A 20,647-nucleotide genomic window follows, 5' to 3' on the forward strand; every position below is an offset into this window, starting at 1 on the left:
CCCTGTCAGCCTCTAGGCAGGGTATTGCTGTTTTATTTGTATATTCTGTACAGCACCAAGTACATTGTTGGTGCTATATAAATAAATAATAATAATAATAATAGAAGGGACGGGCAAGAGAAAGAGCAATGCTAGATATTCAAAAAGGAGAGAAAGAGAGAGCAAGAGCGCTGCTTTTAACATTTTCCAAGGTTTTTCTTAAAACAATTTCTTTTACGGCGGCAGGGAAGGAGAGGGCTTCGTAGGCACCAAATTGGTTTATAGAATTCTGAGTCATGAGAAAAGGAGTATATCTGGATTTCTTTTCCTTCCAGTTCCTTCGTAACAGAATCTGGGGTTTCTTCGCGTGTGGTCTTCCACTGAAACCTGTGACAGTTGTGAAACGATCATCCAAGCTTCTTCTTTTTCTAATATAGACTTTCTGTTCCTTTTCCAGTTGTTACGCTACTCCAGAGGTAGAGCTTACGTTGCTGGCGTTTTCCCTGGCCCGAGGGAGCATCGGCAAAGTGCTGGGTTCGCTTTGCACCATCGCTGGCCACCTGGAAACGCCCTACAAGGCGGCCTCTCTAATCGCTGCCATGGCCACAGTCAGGCAGAATTTGCTCTACAAATACGGTAAATCGGTTTAAGAATAATAATAATAAATTTCTTGCCTGCCTCTCCGTTTTGATCGAGGCAGGGGACAACAATAAAAGATAAAATACATAAAACTGAATTAAAACATAATTTACATTGTTAAAAACATCCTAAAAACATCTTAAAATTCCACTGGATAGGCCTGCCGGAAGAGATCAGTCTATTTATAGCTTTCTTGAATGCTAATAGACCGTCAAGTTGACGAGTCTCCTCCGGCAGGCCGTTCCACAGTCTGGGAGCAGCAGAAGAGAAGGTCCTCTGGGTAACAGTTGTTAATCTAGTTTTTGCTAGCTGAAGTGGATTCTTCCCAGAGGACCTGAGTGTGTGGGGCGGATTGTACAGGAGAAGGCGATCCTGCAGGTCACCTGGACCCAAACCATGTAGGGCTTTAAAGGTGATCACCAACACTTTATACTTTGCCCGGAAACTAATCGGCAGCCAGTGATGAGATTTTAAGACTGGTGTAATGTGGCCACCCCTAGGTGTACCGCTGACCAGTTTGTTTATCCCTTACATTTGTACACCACCCAGTAGCCAGAGGGCTCAGGCGATTCACAACAATTAAAACCATAAAAATAAAATATGGTACAATACAATATAAACGTTTTTGTGTGTGTTTTATACCTTTACTGAAACCTCAGGATCCAGCAGCTAATTCAGCTTTCCCCAACCTGGTGCCCTCCAGCTGTGTTGGAACGCATCTCCCATCATTCACAGCCTGCATGGCTATGCCCATGCAGGCTGGGAATCATCACCATTATCACCTATTTATTTCTTACCCGCCTCTCCCTCTGGATCGAGGTGGGGAACAATATTAAAATACCATAAAATGCATTAAAACGGATTAAGAGCCTATACAACTGATACAATATTAAAATAACAATTGGACATCTTAAAATTCATCTGGGTCGGCCTGCCGAAAGAGATCTTAAACTCAGAAAGACTGTTAAGTTGACGAACCTCTCCCGTCAGGCCATTCCACAATTTGGGATGGAGGATGCTGTCTAACACAGCTGGAGGGCACCAGGTTGGGGAAAGCTGGGCTAGAGCCAGAGGCAAAACGACGATTGTGCAGGTCCGGAGGCAAATGACGCCGCAATCTATGCTCTTGATTGCATAAATTTATACACCACTTTCTAACAAACTTTTACAGCAGTTAACATAAGACATAACGATAAATGCAGAATTGGAAAATAAATAAATCTCCGGTCAGTTATAACCATGCTGGCAGGAACACTTCCTCAGGGAAAGGCTGCATAAAGAAGTAACCTTTGAGCAGAGGACTAAAGATCAAGACAGAAGTCGCCCGTGTAATGTCAGGGGGGGCGCACACTCCTGAGGGTGGGCACTGTAACAATAGACGCTCCGTTACGGGTGAGTCTCAGAAGCGTGTGGCGCCTTCAGCAGTGGTTCTGGCTGGGGAGAAGAATTGCCTCCTGTTCCCAATGAACCATACGCTGGGAAGACCTGCATATACAAGATAAACCATGCTGCCTCTCTTCAGCATCACAACATTTGGAGAAGTGCAAATAACAAAGGATAACTGTGTTTGGATTCGCGTATTAGTTTGGGAAGCGTGAATCCGGTCAGTTCGTATTAAAACGTGAACCAAATGCGTTTCTCCTCCACCCCGTCTACTTAAGTACGCGTGAGTTTACAGCCAGAAGTCGTGGACGTGATCCACCACCGCTCCCAGCGGTCACAAGCTAGGTGGATGCAGGTTTGAACAATATTCCCAGCACTGAGCAGCTCTCCTCAGATTTTCCTGTCTTGGATTGAAACAAAACCTCCGTTGTAGATTTTGTATTCATGGGGGGAAAAGGATGCATCTGCAAGATTATTGGTAATTATTATTTATTACATTTAAATGGTTTCCTTTTCTCTTTGGGAAATCGTGTTCATTCCTGGTAAAATGGTAGTTTTGGCCACAGCTCAGATTGAAGAATCTGCAGGGAGCAATTTTTGCAGGTTCTCTATTTGTTGACAGCCCTGTCCATCTGCTTTTCCAGGCGCGCCCTTGCACCTGACTCTTCAGGCCTGTGATGTCAAAGGAAAAGAAGACAAATCGGGTCCTGAGAACCTCCTTTTGGAGCCCTGGACAGGGGACGGTAAGGACTCAACTTGTTCTGATTCTGTTTTGTTAGAAACGAAACAAATGACCAGAAGAGGGGAGACATGAGAGCACTCTTCAAATACTTGAAAGGTTGTCACACAGAGGGGGGCCAGGATCTCTTCTCGATCCTCCCAGAGTGCAGGACACGGAATAAGGGGCTCAAGTGACAGGAAGCCAGATTCCAGCTGGACATCAGGAAAAACTTCCTGACTGTTAGAACAGTACGACGATGGAACCAGTGACCTAGGGAGATTGTGGGCTCTCCCACACTAGAGGCCTTCAAGAGGCAGCTGAACAACCTTCTGTCAGGGATGCTTTAGGGTGGATTCCTGCATTGAGCAGGGGGTTGGACTTGATGGCCTTGTAGGTCCCTTCCAACTCTGCTATTCTATGATTCTAAGTACCGTATCCGCTGTTGCATCAGGTCCGTCGTCGTCACGAGGGCGTACTCCTGGGCAGGGAGGATTAAATCACGATTTAAATCACTACTCATAAAGACTAGATTTAATCATGTGATTTCCCCCCCCCCCCCCAAAAAAAGTGCACTCTTCCTCGCTATATTTTACAAAACTCAGTTACCAAAGACTCATTCTTGCTGGTATAGTCTTAATATTTACAACCGGATGATGGTTTCATTTTTAGAATAACAACTTTTCAGATTAGTTTTACAGTTATATAAAAAAACCCACTGATTTGGTGATACTATTAGAAACGCATCATAGAGAGAAAATTATGAAATTATTGCGAGGTGAACGATCTCCAGTTTAATAGGTTAATCATACATATTTGGACCACTTTTCTGCTGTACTTCATTGGAAGGAGAAAAATAATCTTACAGGTACGTCTGGAAGAACGTGACATTGTGAATGGATTCATGGAATTCATTTACCAAAAAATTTAAGCCTCATGCTACATAATTAAAAACAAATCCTTATTTCATGATGAATAACCTTTGGACTATAATGTATCTTAAATAGAAAACTATCTTTAGATAGATTTTCCTCAAAAAGCATTTTATTAAAAAAAAAATCCGATTTAAATAAAAAAAATCTGATTTTAAACCATTGATTTTTATCCACCCTGCTCCTGGGAGAGTCCACCAGGAGAAGAGCCTTCAACGTGGTGGCCCCCTTTCTGTGGAACTCCCTGCCACTGTGTTGTTTACAGTGCTGACACTGTAAACTGACAGCTATGTCTTCATTGGCATTCTGTGTTCTTTAGCATAACAATGGTGTCTTAATTTTTGTATCTTTTACTATTTGACTTCTTACATTCACCGCTCCAGAATCTGTTTCAGATATGGAGCGGTATATGAGTTTTGTGAATATATCAATCATTTTTTAAAAAATGAAATTGTGAACCAGGAAATCCTGAGCCACTCCTAACAGGGGCCTTGGTATGAATTTTGAAGTCTCCACGACCACCAACCTAGTGGATTCCTCCACCACACCCAAGATCACCAACAGCTAGCTCAAGCAAGGAAACTCATTCAGCAGAGTGATGCTAGACGCAGGTCTTGTTCTAACCAAATGCGGTGCACATCAAGTAATTGGTCCCCCGAGGTTTGGTGCAGCGGTCATGTTGAAAAGACTCCATCTGAAAGTTCTGGCTCAATGGCTGGGTCTTGTGTTTTTCTTTCAAAGGCTTCCTTACGGAGACTGGGAAACGCCAGGCCACCATCATCCTCTCGACAGGGACGGAATCCGCCCTTCAAGTGACGCAAATCAGAGTAAAGGTCTGGATGCTCTTGAGAAACATTCCTAGTGAAACATTCCTTGAAACAGTGAATTCTTTTGCCGTAGTTTTGAGAGAGGGTTTTCACTGCATGCTTGGCTTATGCTGCTTTAAGGCTTAGCCTCATTACAGCGGTGTTTCCCTGTGTTAAGGATGTTCAGTAAAAAAAGCATTCCACCATGTTAAAAGGCGTTATTGGGGGTGGGTCATTCTAGCATCCTAAAATGAAAAATATGTCACCAATCTTTCTGAAACGGAGTCCTGCCAGAAAGAAATGCTGGTTTTACATTCCCTGCGCGTTTCAAGAAGATTGTTGAAATATTGAGGACAGGATGTCACTTTAAATGACAAAAGTGGGGGGTAGCTTCTCTGTTTCAAACTGACACGGAAATGCTCCCGGGTTGGCGACCATTTTTTTGCGCACTAAAAGCTCTGACTTGGGACCCTTACCATGCAATCCAATAGTAGGTTCCCCTGTCCTTCTAGTTGTTGGAATGGCCTTTCTTTTTAAAAATATTTTTTTTAAAAAAAACCAAGAAAAAATAAATCAAACGGTCATCTTACAAAAGTCGCCTGCAGTTTCTTTCAGGGGGATAAAACAATCACGGTTGAGATTTTTCCAAATTGTCTGTTTGCTGAAAGAAGTACAAACTCCCCTAGTTTCTGTTCAGACGTAGTCTGTTAAAACCACGTGCTCCCTCTGTCCCTTAACTTAAGAATTACTGGGATCGTGCTTAAGAACACTTTGAATGACCAGGAGAAGTATTATTTGTGTAGAATAAGTTTATAGTCAGGTATTGGATGGCTTTAAAACGGGGTTGGATAAATTCCTGGAGGAGAAGTCTACCCATGGCTACTAGCCCTGATGGCTATGTGCTACCTCCAGTATCCGAGGCAGTAAGCCTGTGTGCACCAGCTGCTGGGGAACATGGGTGGGAGGGTGCTGTTGCACTGTGTCCTGCTTTGTTGGTCCCTTGTTCACAGCTGGTGGGCCCCTGTGTGACCAGAGTGCTGGCCTAGATAGACCCTTGGGCTGTTCCAGCAGGGCTCTTCTGATGTTCTTAGGTGTGAGGATGGAGTCTCAGCCAGGTGGAGCAAGGGGATCTGCAGTGTAGTAACTCTCTCCTCTCTGCCCTTCTGGGATCAGACTGCGGGGTGGGGATTTGCTTGCTGAAGCTGTTCAGTATCTCTGTCCGGCCTCGATTTCTTTACGCCGTATTTTGCGCCTTCCCTCGTAGCTTGTGCACGGTTAAAGCTTCGTTTTCCCCCTAGGTCCGGAGAGGAGCGATTGGGGCCCGGTGCGGGTTGGTCTTTGCGTACAACTGCCCTACGGAGAAATTTCACGCAGAGGAGCATTTCAAACGGTTCGAGAGCTACGACAAATGGAAGCTCGAGGATTTCCGGCACTTCTTAAAAATCAGGTACATGCAGCTCAAATGAGCCCCGTGAACCCGTTGGGTGTAGGGCGCTGCCTTGAACTGAGCTGGCCCGCACGTTCTTCCTGAACTGAGCTGGCCCGCACCTTCTTCCTGAACTGAGCTGGCCCGCACCTTCTTCCTGAACTGAGCTGGCCCGCACCTTCTTCCTGAACTGAGCTGGCCCGCACCTTCTTCCTGAACTGAGCTGGCCCGCACCTTCTTCCTGAACTGAGCTGGCCCGCACCTTCTTCCTGAACTGAGTTGGCCCGCACCTTCTTCCTGAACTGAGTTGGCCCGCACGTTCTTCCTGAACTGAGCTGGCCCACACCTTCTTCCTGAACTGAGCTGGCCTGCACGAGTTCCAAAGCACTGGAGCAGCCACCGAGAAGGCCCTCTCCCATGTTCCCACCAAACGCGCCTGTGAAGATGGCGGGACTGAAAGAAGGGCTTCTCCAGAAGATCTCAAAGCACGAGCAGGCTCATAAGGGAGAATGTGGTCTTTCAAATAACCTGGACCCGAGCCATATAGGGTAGATACTGGAGGTAGCACATAGCCATCAGGACTAGTAGCCATGGATAGAGGAAGCCCCTCCCTGGGAGCAGGACTAAAAAGGCCTCTCCGGTTCTCTGCTGCAGACTGGCTCTACATTTGCAGCACCTTTCTCTCCTGCTCTGGTGCATCTCTCAAAGGGATCTTTAGGTCAGCTGTATCGGTCACACCCACTTAATGATGATCAGGTCCATGCCGGGAGGGCCTGAGACTTGACAAGGCGCAAGCCCTGTGGATTTCCACACACACACACATACACACCTCTTTCTACGTTTGCAGGAGCGGCACTCCGCGTGACGACCTGGGAGAGGAGGACCCCGTCGGCTGGTTTGAAATGGAAGAGGAATGGGATGAAGTGGAAGTCAAAATGCAGCAGTGCAGAATTTCCAGGGTAAATCTGCTCATCTTGGTGGGAATGAGTAAAACCGTGGGTGGGTGGGGGTGGGTGTAACCAGAGGGTTAAAACTTTTGGGGCTGACTTGGCGAGCCGGGCGAAAAAATCGTGGTTGCTAGGTCCCTTCCCCCTCTGTGGCAGGATCTATACTACTGCTTTATAACGGTTTATTGACAACTGCTAGGGCCCAGGAGACATTCCATATGCCGCTTTCAACGTGTTATATCCTGCTCGGTGTAAATTTGGCCTCTCTCTCATGTCTTCTTGGCTGTTGCTTGGCATGGCCAAAGAAGGCCAGTGGGGAAGAGCATGGAGGGCGTGTTGGCTTGGGTGACGCTCACTGCAGGCACTCAGAGAAGGCAGAAGTAGCCAGGGAATCATTCTCTCTCTCCCCCGCCCCACTGCAGTGGACGTTGGTGACTCCAGTATCAGTAGGGCTGTGAATCCGCTCCAAGTTTCAGTAAGAACTCTAAAAGAGCTTTCCAAAGTGTTTTGCCGGGGCAACATTATTTTTTTAAAGAGAGACATTTGCGCAATTGCGTGGGTGTGATCCTGCGCAAAGGAATGATTAAAAACCGCCCCCCAGCAAACTCAGCACTGGAAGACGCCAAGCGCCATCCTAAAGATGCCGAAAATGTTCACCCCCAATGCCCACAGACTCCCCACACACAACTCCATTCCCAAAACAAGGCTGACAACTATTGCCCGGAGGGCCTTTTCTTCTGCCGCTCCCGGTTTGTGGAATGGCCTGCCGGGAGAGCTTCGTCAACTTAACAGTCTTCCGGAATTTAAGAAAGCCGTAAAGACTGATCTCTTCCGGCAGGCTTACCCAGTGGTATTTTAAATGTGCCTTTTTTTAATGGTGTGCTGCTTTTAATGATGCACTGGTTTTAAACTGGTTTGAATTAGTTGTACGTATTTTATGGTGTGTTGTACCCTGCCTTGATCCAGAAGGAGAGGTGGGTAACAAATAAAAAATTATTATTATTATTATTATTATTATTATTATTATTATTATTATTATTATTTCCTGAGCCCTGCTGCTTGTGGGGAAGAGGGAAGATCCCAGGAGAGCCACACCGCCCGCAGAGTTTGGGATGGTCCCGAGACAGCGGGGAAAAACCAGGGGGAAAAGCGGTCGCAGCTATCCCGGGAGAACTGAGCGCTCATCCCTGGTTCACCCCGGGATCAGCTGTGCGTCATTTGGATGCACAGGGAGGATCTTGTGACCACCCAGGGGATGAATGGCAGGTGTAAATTAGGCCTCTCTCTTTTAAAAAAATGAAATATTGCTATGCCACTGGTGCAACCTTTACACTTTATTTCGGAAGTAACGATTTGGGTGTCACGTCCCTTTCCGCATTTCTAGTACTTGATGGTGAAGTTCTTGTGCACACGTCAAGAAAAGGCCGAGCGGCTCGGAGTACAAGGGTTGAGCGTCTTCGGGTACCTTCGTCCCGCATCGACGGAGCCCGACAGAAGCCAGAGCTGTAAGGAATGTGGCCGACCCAGCGGCGATACCGTTTGCGGCACGACTCTCCTCCTGAAAACGCTCTCCTTCATCCAACAGCTGGCTCAGGATCTGGTATGTTCTCCCCGACCGCTTGCTGCCCCTTCTCCCCAAATGCTGGGCTGTTCCTTAGAAACACGACGAGTTCACAGGATGCTTTAAACAGTTCCTAGCAAAAGTAAAAGCTGTTTCGGAGAAAGTCATTGGCTGTGTTCAGGGTGGTTTGAGTCATCAACCGCTAGTTGAACAGTCAACCGTTGGTTATTGTGTCGTCTGTTGGGCAAAACCCACCCCATGGTTGACTATTTCCCCAAAATAACCAACGCTCTGCAGAGTTGGTTAGTCGCACAACCGTTGGCTAACGTCTTGTCACAACCCAGTTGAGTTGACTATTTCGGCTGCCTACAGAGTCCTCCAGCAAGAGCGGCCAAAGCTATGCTGGCTGGCGGATTATGAGAGTTGCAGTCCAACCCATAAATTGAACTGGAGGCTGTGGTCCCTCCCACACTAGAGGCCTTCAAGAGGCAGCTGGACAACCATGTGTCAGGTGTGCTTTAGGGTGGATTCCTGCGTTGCGCGGGGGGTTGGACTTGATGGCCTTATAGCCCCTTCCAACCCTACTATTCTATGGTTCTATGACACCAGGTTGGGGGCAGCCGTACTAGCAGTATCCAGACTAGATTACTCTAATGCCTTCATACCAGGCTAATGTTGAAAAACATCCAGAAATGTCAACTGGTACGGGTTTTGTGTCTCAGCGGCAAGCGGACCGAGCCCTGTGACTTAGAGTTTTATTCAGCTTTCGTGGACTAGAGCATCAGATGCATGAGCCATTTTCTGAAGTGATCCACAAAAGGTTATTCTGCACATTCGGTAGCTTTTAAGGCGCCCCAAAGATTCCTCATTATTAAAACCAGATGTTCATCTGGTAGAGCGTGGGGGAAGAAAGGACGGGGGCTTTCCCCTCTTTTTTCCCTAGGAAAACCCCCTTCCCCAAACTCCTTGATGTGAAATTCTTTTGCAGCTCCATATTTAGTCTCTTTCTTCCTAGGTTCAGAAGAAAGAAAGCGGCTTACGATACAGGTCATACTTGGACTTTGCGGGCCTGGATTTAAAGCTTTTCTGGAATTTCTATACCAAACTTCATGAAAAGTAGGTGTCCTTGAGTTACATCAAATTAGCTCAAAGTGAGGAAAGTTTAGTTGAACGTTGTTGCCGCGGTGGCCTGTGTTGTGAGATGGGCAGACGCTTCAGTCTGCGGCCGGGTACAACCCAACCAATTGCCCGAGGTCCTGGGAGGTTAGTACCGTGCCCGGATGTGTGTTCAGAGGAGGGCAACCAGGATGATCAGGGGTCTGGAAACAAAGCCCTATGAGGAGAGACTGAAAGAACTGGGCAGGTTTAGCCTGGAGAAGAGAAGATGGAGGGGAGACATGATAGCACTCTTCAAATACTTAAAAGGTTGTCACAGAGAGGAGGGCCAGGATCTCTTCTCGATCCTCCCAGAGTGCAGGACACGGAATAACAGGCTCAAGCTACAGGAAACCAGATTTCCTGTAGCAGGAAAAAGATCCTGACGGTTACAGCAGTACGACAGTGGAACCCATGTCCTAGGGAGGTTGTGGGCTCTCCCACACTAGAGGCCTTCAAGAGGCAGCTGGACAAGCATCTGTCAGGGATGCTTTAGGGTGGATTCCTGCCTTGAGCAGGGGGTTGGACTCGATGGCCTTATGGGCCCCTTCCAACTCTGCTATTCTATGATTCTATGCACCCAGTGCAAGAGTCTCAAGTATCTCAGACATGTGACAAGCCTGCTACAAGATATGGTGGAACAGAGCTGTAATTAATTGCCAACAGACTCAGCGCTGTTGTGTAAAAAAAAAAAAACCCCAAAAGAAGCCAACATTATTGCCCCGTTCATGCTCTTCACTCATTGAATGCCCGGTTTCTAACCCGCCCAAGGGTCTCTTCTTCTCTTGCTCAGCTTCGTCCGTTTTCTCTCGCTGCCCCTTATGCCTGGAATTCTCTCCCAGAGCATTTGTGAATCACAAGTTCAATGACTGTTTTTAAAGCTCAGTTGAAAACTTTTCCTTTTTTCTGCAGCTTTTAGAACTTGACTTTGATCTTACTTTCACACTGTTCGTTTTACTCTCCCCTGTGCCTGTTTGGTGCCTTCCCTTCCCTTCCTTACTGTTTTATTGCGATTTTATTAGAACGTAAGCCTACGTGGCTGGGTGTTGCTGTTTTATTGTTTTACTATGTACAGCACCTTGGGGGAGCTAGGGGTGGCGACGGCCGACAGAAAGCTCTGGCGTGGGCTGGTCCATGACGTCACGAAGAGCCGGAAGCGACTGAACGAATAAGCAACATGTACAGCACCATGTACATTGTTGATGCTATATAAATAAAGTATTGCTGCTCTTGCAAATGCCATGATAAAAGGGTGTTTGCCACAGCGCTTTTGTGACTTCCCCCCCTTAGCCCAAGAGAAGAGTGCGTCGACGGCCAAACCATGTTGCTTCGGCTTCTCCAGAGCTGCTTCTCGGCGCTGGCTTCGGGCAACAAAGACGTTGACAAGTCTCAGGAAACGGCTCAAAGCAAAATGCCGGACAGCGCAGAAGCGGCTGAGGAGCTCTACAAGCACCTGTGTGAAGGTGATCCCTCTCCCTCCTCTGCAATGCCCCCCTTTGCCACATGGCCTTGGCCTGGCCCATTTAATCAGATTGGATGGGCAAGTTCAGTGGGAGGCTAGCATCAGCTTTGCACACTGGAAATCCCAGTTTCAGTGCCCAGTAACTCAGATTGAAAAGAGCTTAGCTAGCAAGCCTGGGAGAAGTCTACTTATCTACCTGAAGCAGTGGTTCCCAAAGTGGGTGGTACTGCCCCCTTGGGGGCGGTGGGATTTCACAGGGGGGCGCTAAGAGGCAAGGGGGCAGCAGAGGGGGGGCGCTCGAGGTGGTCTTTTCTGAGAAGCACCTCACCAGCAGGTCTTAAAACCCAGGGACATTTTTATGGGAGAAGGTAGTTTGGTCCCAAGCCATATAGGGGAAGAATCCACACATGTATTAATACCGTTTAAGAAGAGTCCTTTTAACGGTGAATTGAAATATTTCAAAAGCACCAAAACACTAATGAAGAGACATACCCTGCTTGGTGTGCCCCGCCATGCCGGCTGCAAAACAGAGGCGTTTGCTCTCTTTTCCCTCCCTCCCTTGGCAAGCCTGTGGCAAGTGCTTCGGAGTTTGAATAAATATTCAATTAATTGTTACTGTTTTGAATTTTATTGTTATTATCTTCCTTAGTGGGTCGTTGAAAACCGCTGTTCTGAATAATGATTTTTATAGTGTAGGGTAGGGGGCACTGGGCATGAGTTTGTGGAACCAAGGGGGCAGCTACCTGAAACAATTTGGGAACCGCTGACCTAAATGGTTGCTAGCATGAATGATGGTAGCCTTAATTATTATCATTATTTATTACATTTATTTACCGCCCCATAGCCGAAGCTCTCTGGGCGGTTGACATGATTAAAACACGGCAACGTTAAAAACAAATATACAAAATGTAAAAGCATAAAAGCTTCCTTAAGCTCCTTAACAGATTGTAAAGCACAGGGTGACGTTGCAGGCAGAAGCTTGGGGACACGGAAAAGGACGTGGGATTCCACGTTGCTCTTGTTTTCCTTAGTTGAGCACAAATCTCTCTTTGCCTTTCTTCTCGTTTTTTTTCAAATGAACAGTCGTTGACAGCAACAGCCAGGCCACACCACTGAAGACCTTGAAGCAGGAAGTCAATAACACGTTACTGAACGGAGCAGCCATCTTCTTCCCTCACAGACATACCAGGCGGGAGCAGCTCTTTGCGATGTTGGTATGTTGCGGACATGGGAATTGTAGTAAAAGCCAGTGTGGCCTAGTGGTTGGAGCGATGGACTGGGAGTCGGGAGATCCGGGTTCTAGTCCCCACTCGGCCATGAAACTCACTGGGCCAGCCACAGACTCTCAGCCCAGCCTACCCCAAAGGGTTGTTGTTGTGAGGATAAACATGGAAAGGAGGAGAAGGATGTGTTCACCCTTGCCATAGACCTTCCATCCTACATATATGTTCTGTTTAGGGGGGTGGGGGAAGGTGAGAATTAAACCCCAAAACTTTTCCTTCCTGTTTTCCAGAAAAACATCACAGAGCAAGAGCACAAACCATCTGTCCAACTTACTTTCAAGTCCCTCTGTGCGTATTTCAGGTAAGCAACCCAATGAGAGCCTTTATTTTGGACGCAGTTGTCTCATGCCCCGTTCAGAAGACACCTTAAGCCACAGCTTTAACCGCAGTGAATAAGGCTTTCTGGCTTAACCACCATGGTAAAAGCCGTGGTTTACGGTGTCCTCTGAACACAGGTCTGCTTTCTGGCTTAACCACCGTGGTTAAAGCTGTGGTTTAAGGTGTCTTCTGAATGACATCTTCTTCCCCCGCTTTCTTTTTAGCAGATCCTGCAGGTGAGCAAGATGGCCTGCAGAGGTTGCAGATTCCGGCAAGACAAACGGAAAAGTCCGTTGAGGAAGAGAATCTGCAACCTTAGGTCCAACGATCGCGTAGGAAGAAGAAGCCATCATAGCTCTCCCTCCCCCTGCATGTGCTGGGCGTATGCTCGACCGCCGTTCGCATAATTCCCCGTGACGCAGCGTGGGTTGGCGTGTCGTCCGAACCCGACGCGTGGCGCAGCGGGGCTGGCTTCGTACCCACCCTACAACTCGCCGCTCGTGGTAGAGGTTGCAGGGGTGGGTACGAAGCCGCCTCGCCCTGCGCTGGGTTTGGACGACACACCAACCCACGCTGCGTCTCTGGGGATTACCCGAGTGGCGGTAGCGCACACCACATGCGCGGGGCTGGGAGGCGATGCCGCGACGCCTCTCCCTATGCGCTCGCCCGAGCTCAGTCCGCGTGTGAAAGTTCGGCCTGCAGGGTTGGTGGGAGATGATTTGAGGGCAAACCGGCGTTAATAACATCTTCGTAAAATGTTCTTTCTTTGTTAGTAATCGGGACCCAGGCGGGCTTCTTTTATTACCAGACAAGGGAGCTCCTACAGAAGTGGACGTGGACCAAGTGTTAGCAGTGACGGAGACCCTTCTGATGGTGACATCAAGAGAGGTTGTCATTCTTACCCGCTTTGGGGGGCGATAGTGAGCTGTTGTTGTTTTTCATGTGGAACCGATGAACTTGATTGCAACATTTAGAATACTGACATGCCGGTCCTGTGGGGTTCTCCCCCCCCCCCCCCCCCTTAGCTTGAATTTAATGTTCTAAAATCCTCAACTTCGAAAAGGCGAGAGAATAAAAAGCCGTGCGATCTTGAACCCCGTGCCCTTCTAGGGCAGTTACCCTAGCTCAGGGCTTGAGGAGCTCATGACCCTCGATTTCTGGTTGGACTTCAATTCCCATCAGCCTCAGCCAGCCTGGCCAATAGTGACGTGTCATGGCTGTAGTAGTTCATCGACCTCTGGCGATCTCCAAGTACCCCAGGCCTGTCCTGGTAGCTTTATATCTCACATTTTTTACATCTGCGTTTCGTTTTGTTTCTTTAGTGCGAAATGTTGATGACGGGCGTTGCCCAGCACGACATCGGTCCGGTGCTCTCGTCTTTATTCTGGTCCGTACAGGGCAGCCTCCTTTCTTGGTGCTATTTGCAACTCAAGGGCAGCGAAGCGGCACCCAAGAACCTCGCTGCAGAAATCCTCACGAAATGTAAGTATCCGAGCCGGGAAATTTGCTGCAAAGCCTCAAATCTGTGCCTGCTTCGTTTCAGTTACCTGCATTTCGCTCTTCTCTGTCTAGATGTGCAGCAGTTCCTGACGAGCGTTAGGACAATCTTAGGGTCGCTCCTTTCCCAACACAGCGGGAAAACCGTCATGGAGAAATTAAGCCACTCCGTCTTCGCCAGTGTCACCCGCCAACTGGTGAGTGAGTTTCACTGGATTCTTGCGATGGGGGCCGTCCCCCGTCCTTAGAGTTTTGTGTCCTTAGAATCATAGAACAGGAGAGTTGGAAGGGGCCTACAAGGCCATCGAGTCCAACCCCCCACTCAGTGCAGGAATCCACCCTAAAGCATCCCTGACAGATGGTTGTCCAGCTGCCTCTTGAAGGCCTCTAGTGTGGGAGAGCACACAACCTCCCTAGGTAACTGGTTCCATTGTCGTACTGTTTTTCCTAATGTCCAGTTGGAATCTGGCTTCTTTTAACTTGAGCCCATTATCCAGTGTCCTGCACTCTGGGAGGATCGAGAAGAGATCCTGGCCCTCCTCTGTGTGACAACCTTTCAAGTATTTGAAGAGTGCTGTCATGTCTCCCCTCAATCTTCTCTTCTCCAGGCTAAACATGCCCAGTTCTTTCAGTCTCTCCTCATAGGGCTTTGTTTCCAGACCCCTGATCATCCTGGTTGCTCTCCTCTGAATATGCTCCAGCTTGTCTGCGTCCTTCTTGAATTGTGGAGCCCAGAACTGGACGCAATACTCTAGATGAGGCCTAACCAGGGCCAAATAGAGAGGAACCAGGACCTCACGTGATTTGGGAGCTATACTACTATTAATGCAGCCCAAAATAGCATTTGCCTTTCTTGCAGCCATATCGCACTGTTGGCTCATATTCAGCTTGTGATCTACAACAATTCCAAGATCCTTCTCGTTTGTAGTATTGCTGAGCCAAGTATCCCCCATCTTGTAACTGTGCATTTGGTTCCTATTTCCCAGATGTAGAACTTGGCATTTATCCCTATTACATTTCATTCTGTTGTTTTCAGCCCTGTTTCCGTTGTTGTTGTTGTAATTGTAACATGACGTCTTTTATGCCCCCAGATGACCTTCCTGCAGGACTTCTACGCTTTAGACATTCCACACCGTACCCTCCTGCAAGATGTGAGCACGTTGACGACTCTATTAAACGATCTGTCTGCGGAGCCTGGAGACGGTCCAAATAAGGTAGCCCTAGAGAAGGCGCTGATGCAGGGCTGTGTTGCTGTTGAATCCTAGGATCCTAGAGCTGGAAGGGGCCAAGAGTACAAACCGCTACTCAGTGCAGGAAGACACTGTGTGGGACCCTGGTCGAGAAGAGATCCTGGCCCTCCTCTGTGTGACAACCTTTTAAGTATTTGATAGCACTCTTCAAGGACTTGAAAGGTTGTCACACAGAGGAGGGCCAGGATCTCTTCTCGATCCTCCCAGAGTGCAGGACACGGAATAACGGGCTCAAGTTACAGGAAGCCAGATTCCGGCTGGACATCAGGAAAAACTTCCTGACTGTTAGAGCAGTACGGCAATGGAACCAGTGACCTAGGGAGGTGGTGGGCTCTCCCACACTAGAAGCAGCTGGACAGCCATCTGTCAGGGATGCTTCAGGGTGGATTCCTGCATTGAGCAGGGCCTTGGACTCGATGGCCTTATAGGCCCCTTCCAACTCCACTTTCTATGATTCTATATGTGGGACCCTATTATTATTATCTGCCTTTTCTCGCTCGTAGCGGGTTTTTTAGACGGACATGACAGGCTTTGCCAAGTCATGCTGTCCTTTATTGACTCATAAACTTCCTGACAATTGAGCATGTTTTAAGTACGCCTGCTTTCTGGATGTGGGTGTGGATGACAGGCATTTGATGACTCTTGTATTTTTTTGCTGCTGCTGCATTCTTTTTTTATAAACTTTTGTATTTGGTATTTCCCTTTGCTGCTTTGAGTGATTTGTGTGTGTGGAATAGAGGGAATGGGATGAAATGTTGGGATGGGGTGGGGGAACCAGCCTCCACCTCTGCTAAGTCATGCAAAAGAAAGAAGGTTCTAGCTTACGCGGTGTTGAAGCTGCAGGATCTGAGTTGCCAAGACCCTGGCCTATGAGGAGGCCGTGTGGAGAGACGCCTGTGCAAGCCAGCCTAGTGCTCCCACGGGCCCCGGTCAAAACCCACTTCCATTATTATTATTGTTGTTGTTGTTATTATTATTATTATTTATTTATTTATTTATTTATTTATATAGCACCATCAATGTACATGGTGCTGTACAGAGTAAAACAGTAAATCGCAAGACCCTGCCGCATAGGCTTACAATCTAATAAATCATAGTAAAGCAATAAGGAGGGGAAGAGAATGTAAACAGGCACAGGGTAGGGTAAAACTAACAGTGTAAAGTCCAAACAACATCAAGTTTTAAAAGCTTTAGGAAAAAGAAAAGTTTTTAGCTGAGCTTTAAAAGCTGCGATTGAACTTGTGGATCTCAGATGTTCTGGAAGAGCGTTCCAGGCGTAAGGGGCAACGGAAGAAAACGGACGAAGCCGAGCAAGGGAAGTAGAGACCCTTGGGCAGGCGAGAAACATGGCATCAGAGGAGCGGAGAGCACGAGCGGAGCAATAGTGTGAGATGAGAGAGGAGAGATAGGCAGGAGCTAGACCGTGAAAAGCTTTGAAGGTCGACAGGAGAAGTTTATATTGGATTCTGAAGTGAATTGGAAGCCAGTGAAGAGATTTCAGAAGTTGGAGTAACATGATCAGAGCGGCAAGCCAAGAAGATGATCTTAGCAGCAGAGTGGTGGACAGAAACCAACGGACTGTTGTGAGAAGAAGGAAGGCCAGAGAGAAGAAGGTTGCAGTAGTCCAACCGAGAAATAACCAGTGCATGAAGCTCTGGATTCCAAGCTCTGGATTAACTTCTCAGATGCCCACTGGGCAGCTGGTTGTTACGGCTTCCTTGTCGATGGGAATCCAGGATGTTAGGCCGTTTCTACACCTGCCTTTCCCCCCGGCATCATCCTTGTGCCTCCACAGGGGATCCCGGGAGCAGGCAGGGACGGTCCCTTCATTTGCCTAGGATAACCCTTAGGTGTAGAAAGGGCCTTAGCCAATCTGTGCTCACTTTGACCTGATTTTTGTCCGTGTCAGCTGGCCATCGAAAGCTGCCAGCAGGAGCAGCCCGTGGTGCTGCGAACGTGGACGGCGGAATCTCCCCACAACTACGACAACAATTGCCACGATGTCACCGTCTTCCTCTGCCCGGGGGCAACGTATTTCGAGGTGGAGTTCGACGAAAGATGCGAAACGGAGCGGAGGTAAACGCGCAGCGAGGTAGCCCAAGCCCTGACTCCCGTGCCGACTTCTCCCTTTGGCTCTGCCGGCTGTATTTTTGAAGGCAGTCCAAGAGAGCCGGCTCACGCAGGCACACGCGTAAGAGCACACCCAGGGCGCTTGCGTCCCCTCTGGCTGAAAACCCAAGGGCCAAACCGGGGAGAGGGGGCGTGTCTCATGCATGTGCAGCCGTTAGCATGAGGGATGGCAGCTTAGGGATAGAGCAGCGGCTGTTTGGCATGCAGAAGAGTCCAGGTTAAAAGGATCAGGCAACAGCAGCAGGAAAGACCCGTCTCTGTCTGAGAACCTGGTCACTTGCTGCCAGTCAGTGTAGATGGTCCTGGGCTGGGCGATGCTGGGTGTTTTGGGACACTTCTCCCCCCACCCACCCCCCGGCTGTCTAAACATGCATAGGATTGTAGGATGGCTTTTCTGCCTGAACATGCATAGGATGATAGGACTTTTTTTCCCTTTATAACCATGCATGGGATTGTACCCTTACTTTTGTATCTCAGGATACATATGTGTGGAGAAGCCTTGGGGGAAGGACTTTAGCCTCACCTAGAGTAAGGGAATTTCTCGCACCCTGATCCTTCTCCTCTGTTACTCCTCATTCTCTGCCTGATCTTAAAGAGCCACAGAGCTCCTTCTTGGGCCTTTTATGTGCCGCCTTCCAGCCAGGCCTTCTCCCTACCGTCACTTCCTTGCTTACAAGTAGGCCCTTACTCCCAAGCTGGCTATTCTCGTAGCCAGCCTCCGTCTGGCTCAAAGGAACTGGCAGCCTGGTCAGCCGTCTTCCTCTGGGGCTCCCCTCCCCATTCATCTCTTCCTTCATCCGTACCCCTATATGGGGGGGTGCCTTTGGCTGCTAAGAGTCCCCCCTCAACCCTAACACTGAGAATTTTCACGCAGGGTTCATTTGCTTCTCTCATTTCCCAGCTGAGGGGACAGTGAGCGCCAGAAGAAGCCCGTGTAAAGTTTGTTCTTTAATGCTGTTCAAATACACCTTTGTAGGTATGATTATCTGGAATTTACTGATGCCAAAGGTGCGAAAACGCGCTACGACACCAAAGTAGGCACGGACAAGTGGCCCAAGGTGAGTGTTGGTCAAATACTGATCAAGCGAGACTTCTGTGCGAGTTTAAAACCTTCTCCGGTGCAGTTGGTGTTGAGGCAGGCCTAGATCGTCTGGTGACAGCAGTGAGAGAATCTTTAAGAGGACCACGGATCTTATACCTTCTGAAGCGAGGGAGGAAGAGCGTTGCCTTTTGACAACGCCACACGCAGTCGTGTTTCGCAGCGTGTGACTTAAAACTTTGCACGACGTTGCGATTGCGGGGATGTATATAATCACTCGAAGACGATTGAAAACCACCATTAGAAACGGGCAACGTCAGACTCACTCAGCTTCGGGAACTTGGCCTTGAGCTGATGTCTCTTACTAACCCCAGAGAGTGCAACTTCTTTAGACTCACAGCAGCCTTTTTAAAGCTCCTCAGGTTTCTGGACCTCATGGTTACAGAGTGACGTCTTAGTGTATGACTGCCGTTCCTTTCGTACCAGACGCATGACCAAGCTTCTTGCAAAACCCATGGCGTGGGAAATGTTACTTTTCTAAAAAAAAAAACCCCACAACAACTGCATTTTAGACTCTTCACATTAAATAGATTATTATCCCACCCTTCCATTTAAAATTTACCGGGGTGGCTTTCGTGCAATCAGAGTACTCTTGAGGGCTGTTGGGTTGGCTTTCATAGCCTGGGTATTCCTGATTTGTCTTCCTGCCTTGTTACCCTTGGCAAAAGATGAAGCTGTTGTCTTTCTCCCTAGAAAGTGACCTTTAAAGCCGGCCCTCGACTGCAGTTCGTTTTCCGCTCTGACAGCAGCAATAACGAGTGGGGCTACAAATTCTCCGTCACCGCGTACGGCTTGCCGGACGTCGAAGTTACTTGGGGCCTGGACTTGCACCTTCTTGTGGCCAGGCTGATGGGCCGCCTGGCTTCTCAGAGCATGGTGCTGAAATCCCTGCAGGGTGAGAGTCGAGACCTTCGTTGTCAAGCCGTCGGGGGGGGGGGGGGGAGCTTTTGGAACTGTGGTGGGGAGGGAGAAAGTTAAGGATGTTTTTTAGCAATAATTGTGCAGGAGGAAAGCACACACACACGCACACACACACACCCAACTCCAGGTCTAAACAAGATGCAAAGAATTCTCGGGCCAACAATAACATTCAAAACTGGATGTCCAATAGCAGTGCTGACTTCATCTGCACTCAGAGCCTTCGGTTTGTTCCCTGTTCCAGAAGTGAAGCGGCTGAGCATTGTTCGAAGTGCGTGTGCATGTGTGCGTTGGGGGAAGCTTGCTGCTATGCTAAGGGGCTTGGCTTGGCTAGAAAGCAGGACAGCTTAAGGGTGTCTAGTCTCTGCTGCTTCCCCCAACAGCTTGGGCCTTTATCCACATCCCTGCCCCGGGCGATCCAACTTTCCCCAACCTTGTGCCCTCCAGATGTGTGGGGGTCACAACTCCCAGCATTCCTAGCTGATCGAGAATACTACAAGTTCTGGTCCGCCGACACATCTGAAGGTCATCCGGTTGAAGAAGGCGAGGTTCATGCCTTGGACTTTGATGTATGAATCCCAGATGCACACTCAGCCATGATTCTCATCGCCCTGTTCCTTTCCTTGGCCTAGTTACTTTGCATTTATGCTGTTGGATAAATTTCTTCTCCCACTCAGCCAAAAAGCCAGACAGCTTATAAAAACAAAAGCGCAAAAACACACTGTTTAAAACAGCCGAAACCAGGGACGTTGCTGCAGCCCGGGTGTCTATATTGCTCCCCAGAAGGAGGGCGGCTCAGAGGTGCCTGCTTAACTTCCCTGTTACAGAATCCACAAGGCCTGGCGTATCTTGGCTGTTTTGTCCATTTAATTTCCTTTTCACTTTCCACTGATTTTAGGTTCCTAATCCTGTAATCTTAATAGATGTTTCCTAGGACAGATTTAAAGGCTCCGCTATTCTGATTCCAACTTTTTCTTGCCGTCCTCCCCAGAGGCAGGAAACGGAATAGAATTGCCCCCCGCGAAAGTGACCGCTGTTCTGAACTCTCCTCTCTGGAAGCCGGTATTCAGGCATCAGATGCGTTCCGAGCAAAAGCCGAGAGCCAGTGAGCAAAGCCAAACCCACCAGGAAAATAAAGAGGTAT

The 20,647-nt window shown here is 48.4% G+C and overlaps 1 protein-coding gene across 2 annotated transcripts in view; it reads left to right on the forward strand.

The window, feature by feature from the left end:
- The window catches only part of ZZEF1 (zinc finger ZZ-type and EF-hand domain containing 1), an 89,955-nt gene that overhangs the window by 22,628 nt on the left and 46,680 nt on the right, over positions 1-20,647 (forward strand). For both annotated transcript variants that reach the window (XM_063146676.1, XM_063146675.1), the window contains 18 exons: positions 437-615; positions 2,646-2,744; positions 4,393-4,484; positions 5,756-5,904; positions 6,731-6,842; positions 8,215-8,430; positions 9,407-9,507; positions 10,837-11,009; positions 12,092-12,222; positions 12,522-12,592; positions 13,383-13,497; positions 13,932-14,091; positions 14,182-14,303; positions 15,198-15,320; positions 17,266-17,432; positions 18,463-18,544; positions 19,279-19,480; positions 20,495-20,643. In XM_063146676.1, coding sequence (XP_063002746.1) covers positions 437-615; positions 2,646-2,744; positions 4,393-4,484; positions 5,756-5,904; positions 6,731-6,842; positions 8,215-8,430; positions 9,407-9,507; positions 10,837-11,009; positions 12,092-12,222; positions 12,522-12,592; positions 13,383-13,497; positions 13,932-14,091; positions 14,182-14,303; positions 15,198-15,320; positions 17,266-17,432; positions 18,463-18,544; positions 19,279-19,480; positions 20,495-20,643 — 2,443 coding nt within the window. The remainder of the gene's footprint in view (positions 1-436; positions 616-2,645; positions 2,745-4,392; positions 4,485-5,755; positions 5,905-6,730; positions 6,843-8,214; positions 8,431-9,406; positions 9,508-10,836; positions 11,010-12,091; positions 12,223-12,521; positions 12,593-13,382; positions 13,498-13,931; positions 14,092-14,181; positions 14,304-15,197; positions 15,321-17,265; positions 17,433-18,462; positions 18,545-19,278; positions 19,481-20,494; positions 20,644-20,647) is intronic.

The sequence above is a fragment of the Elgaria multicarinata genome, chromosome 22 (assembly GCF_023053635.1).
Source record: "Elgaria multicarinata webbii isolate HBS135686 ecotype San Diego chromosome 22, rElgMul1.1.pri, whole genome shotgun sequence".
NCBI lineage: Eukaryota > Metazoa > Chordata > Lepidosauria > Squamata > Anguidae > Elgaria > Elgaria multicarinata.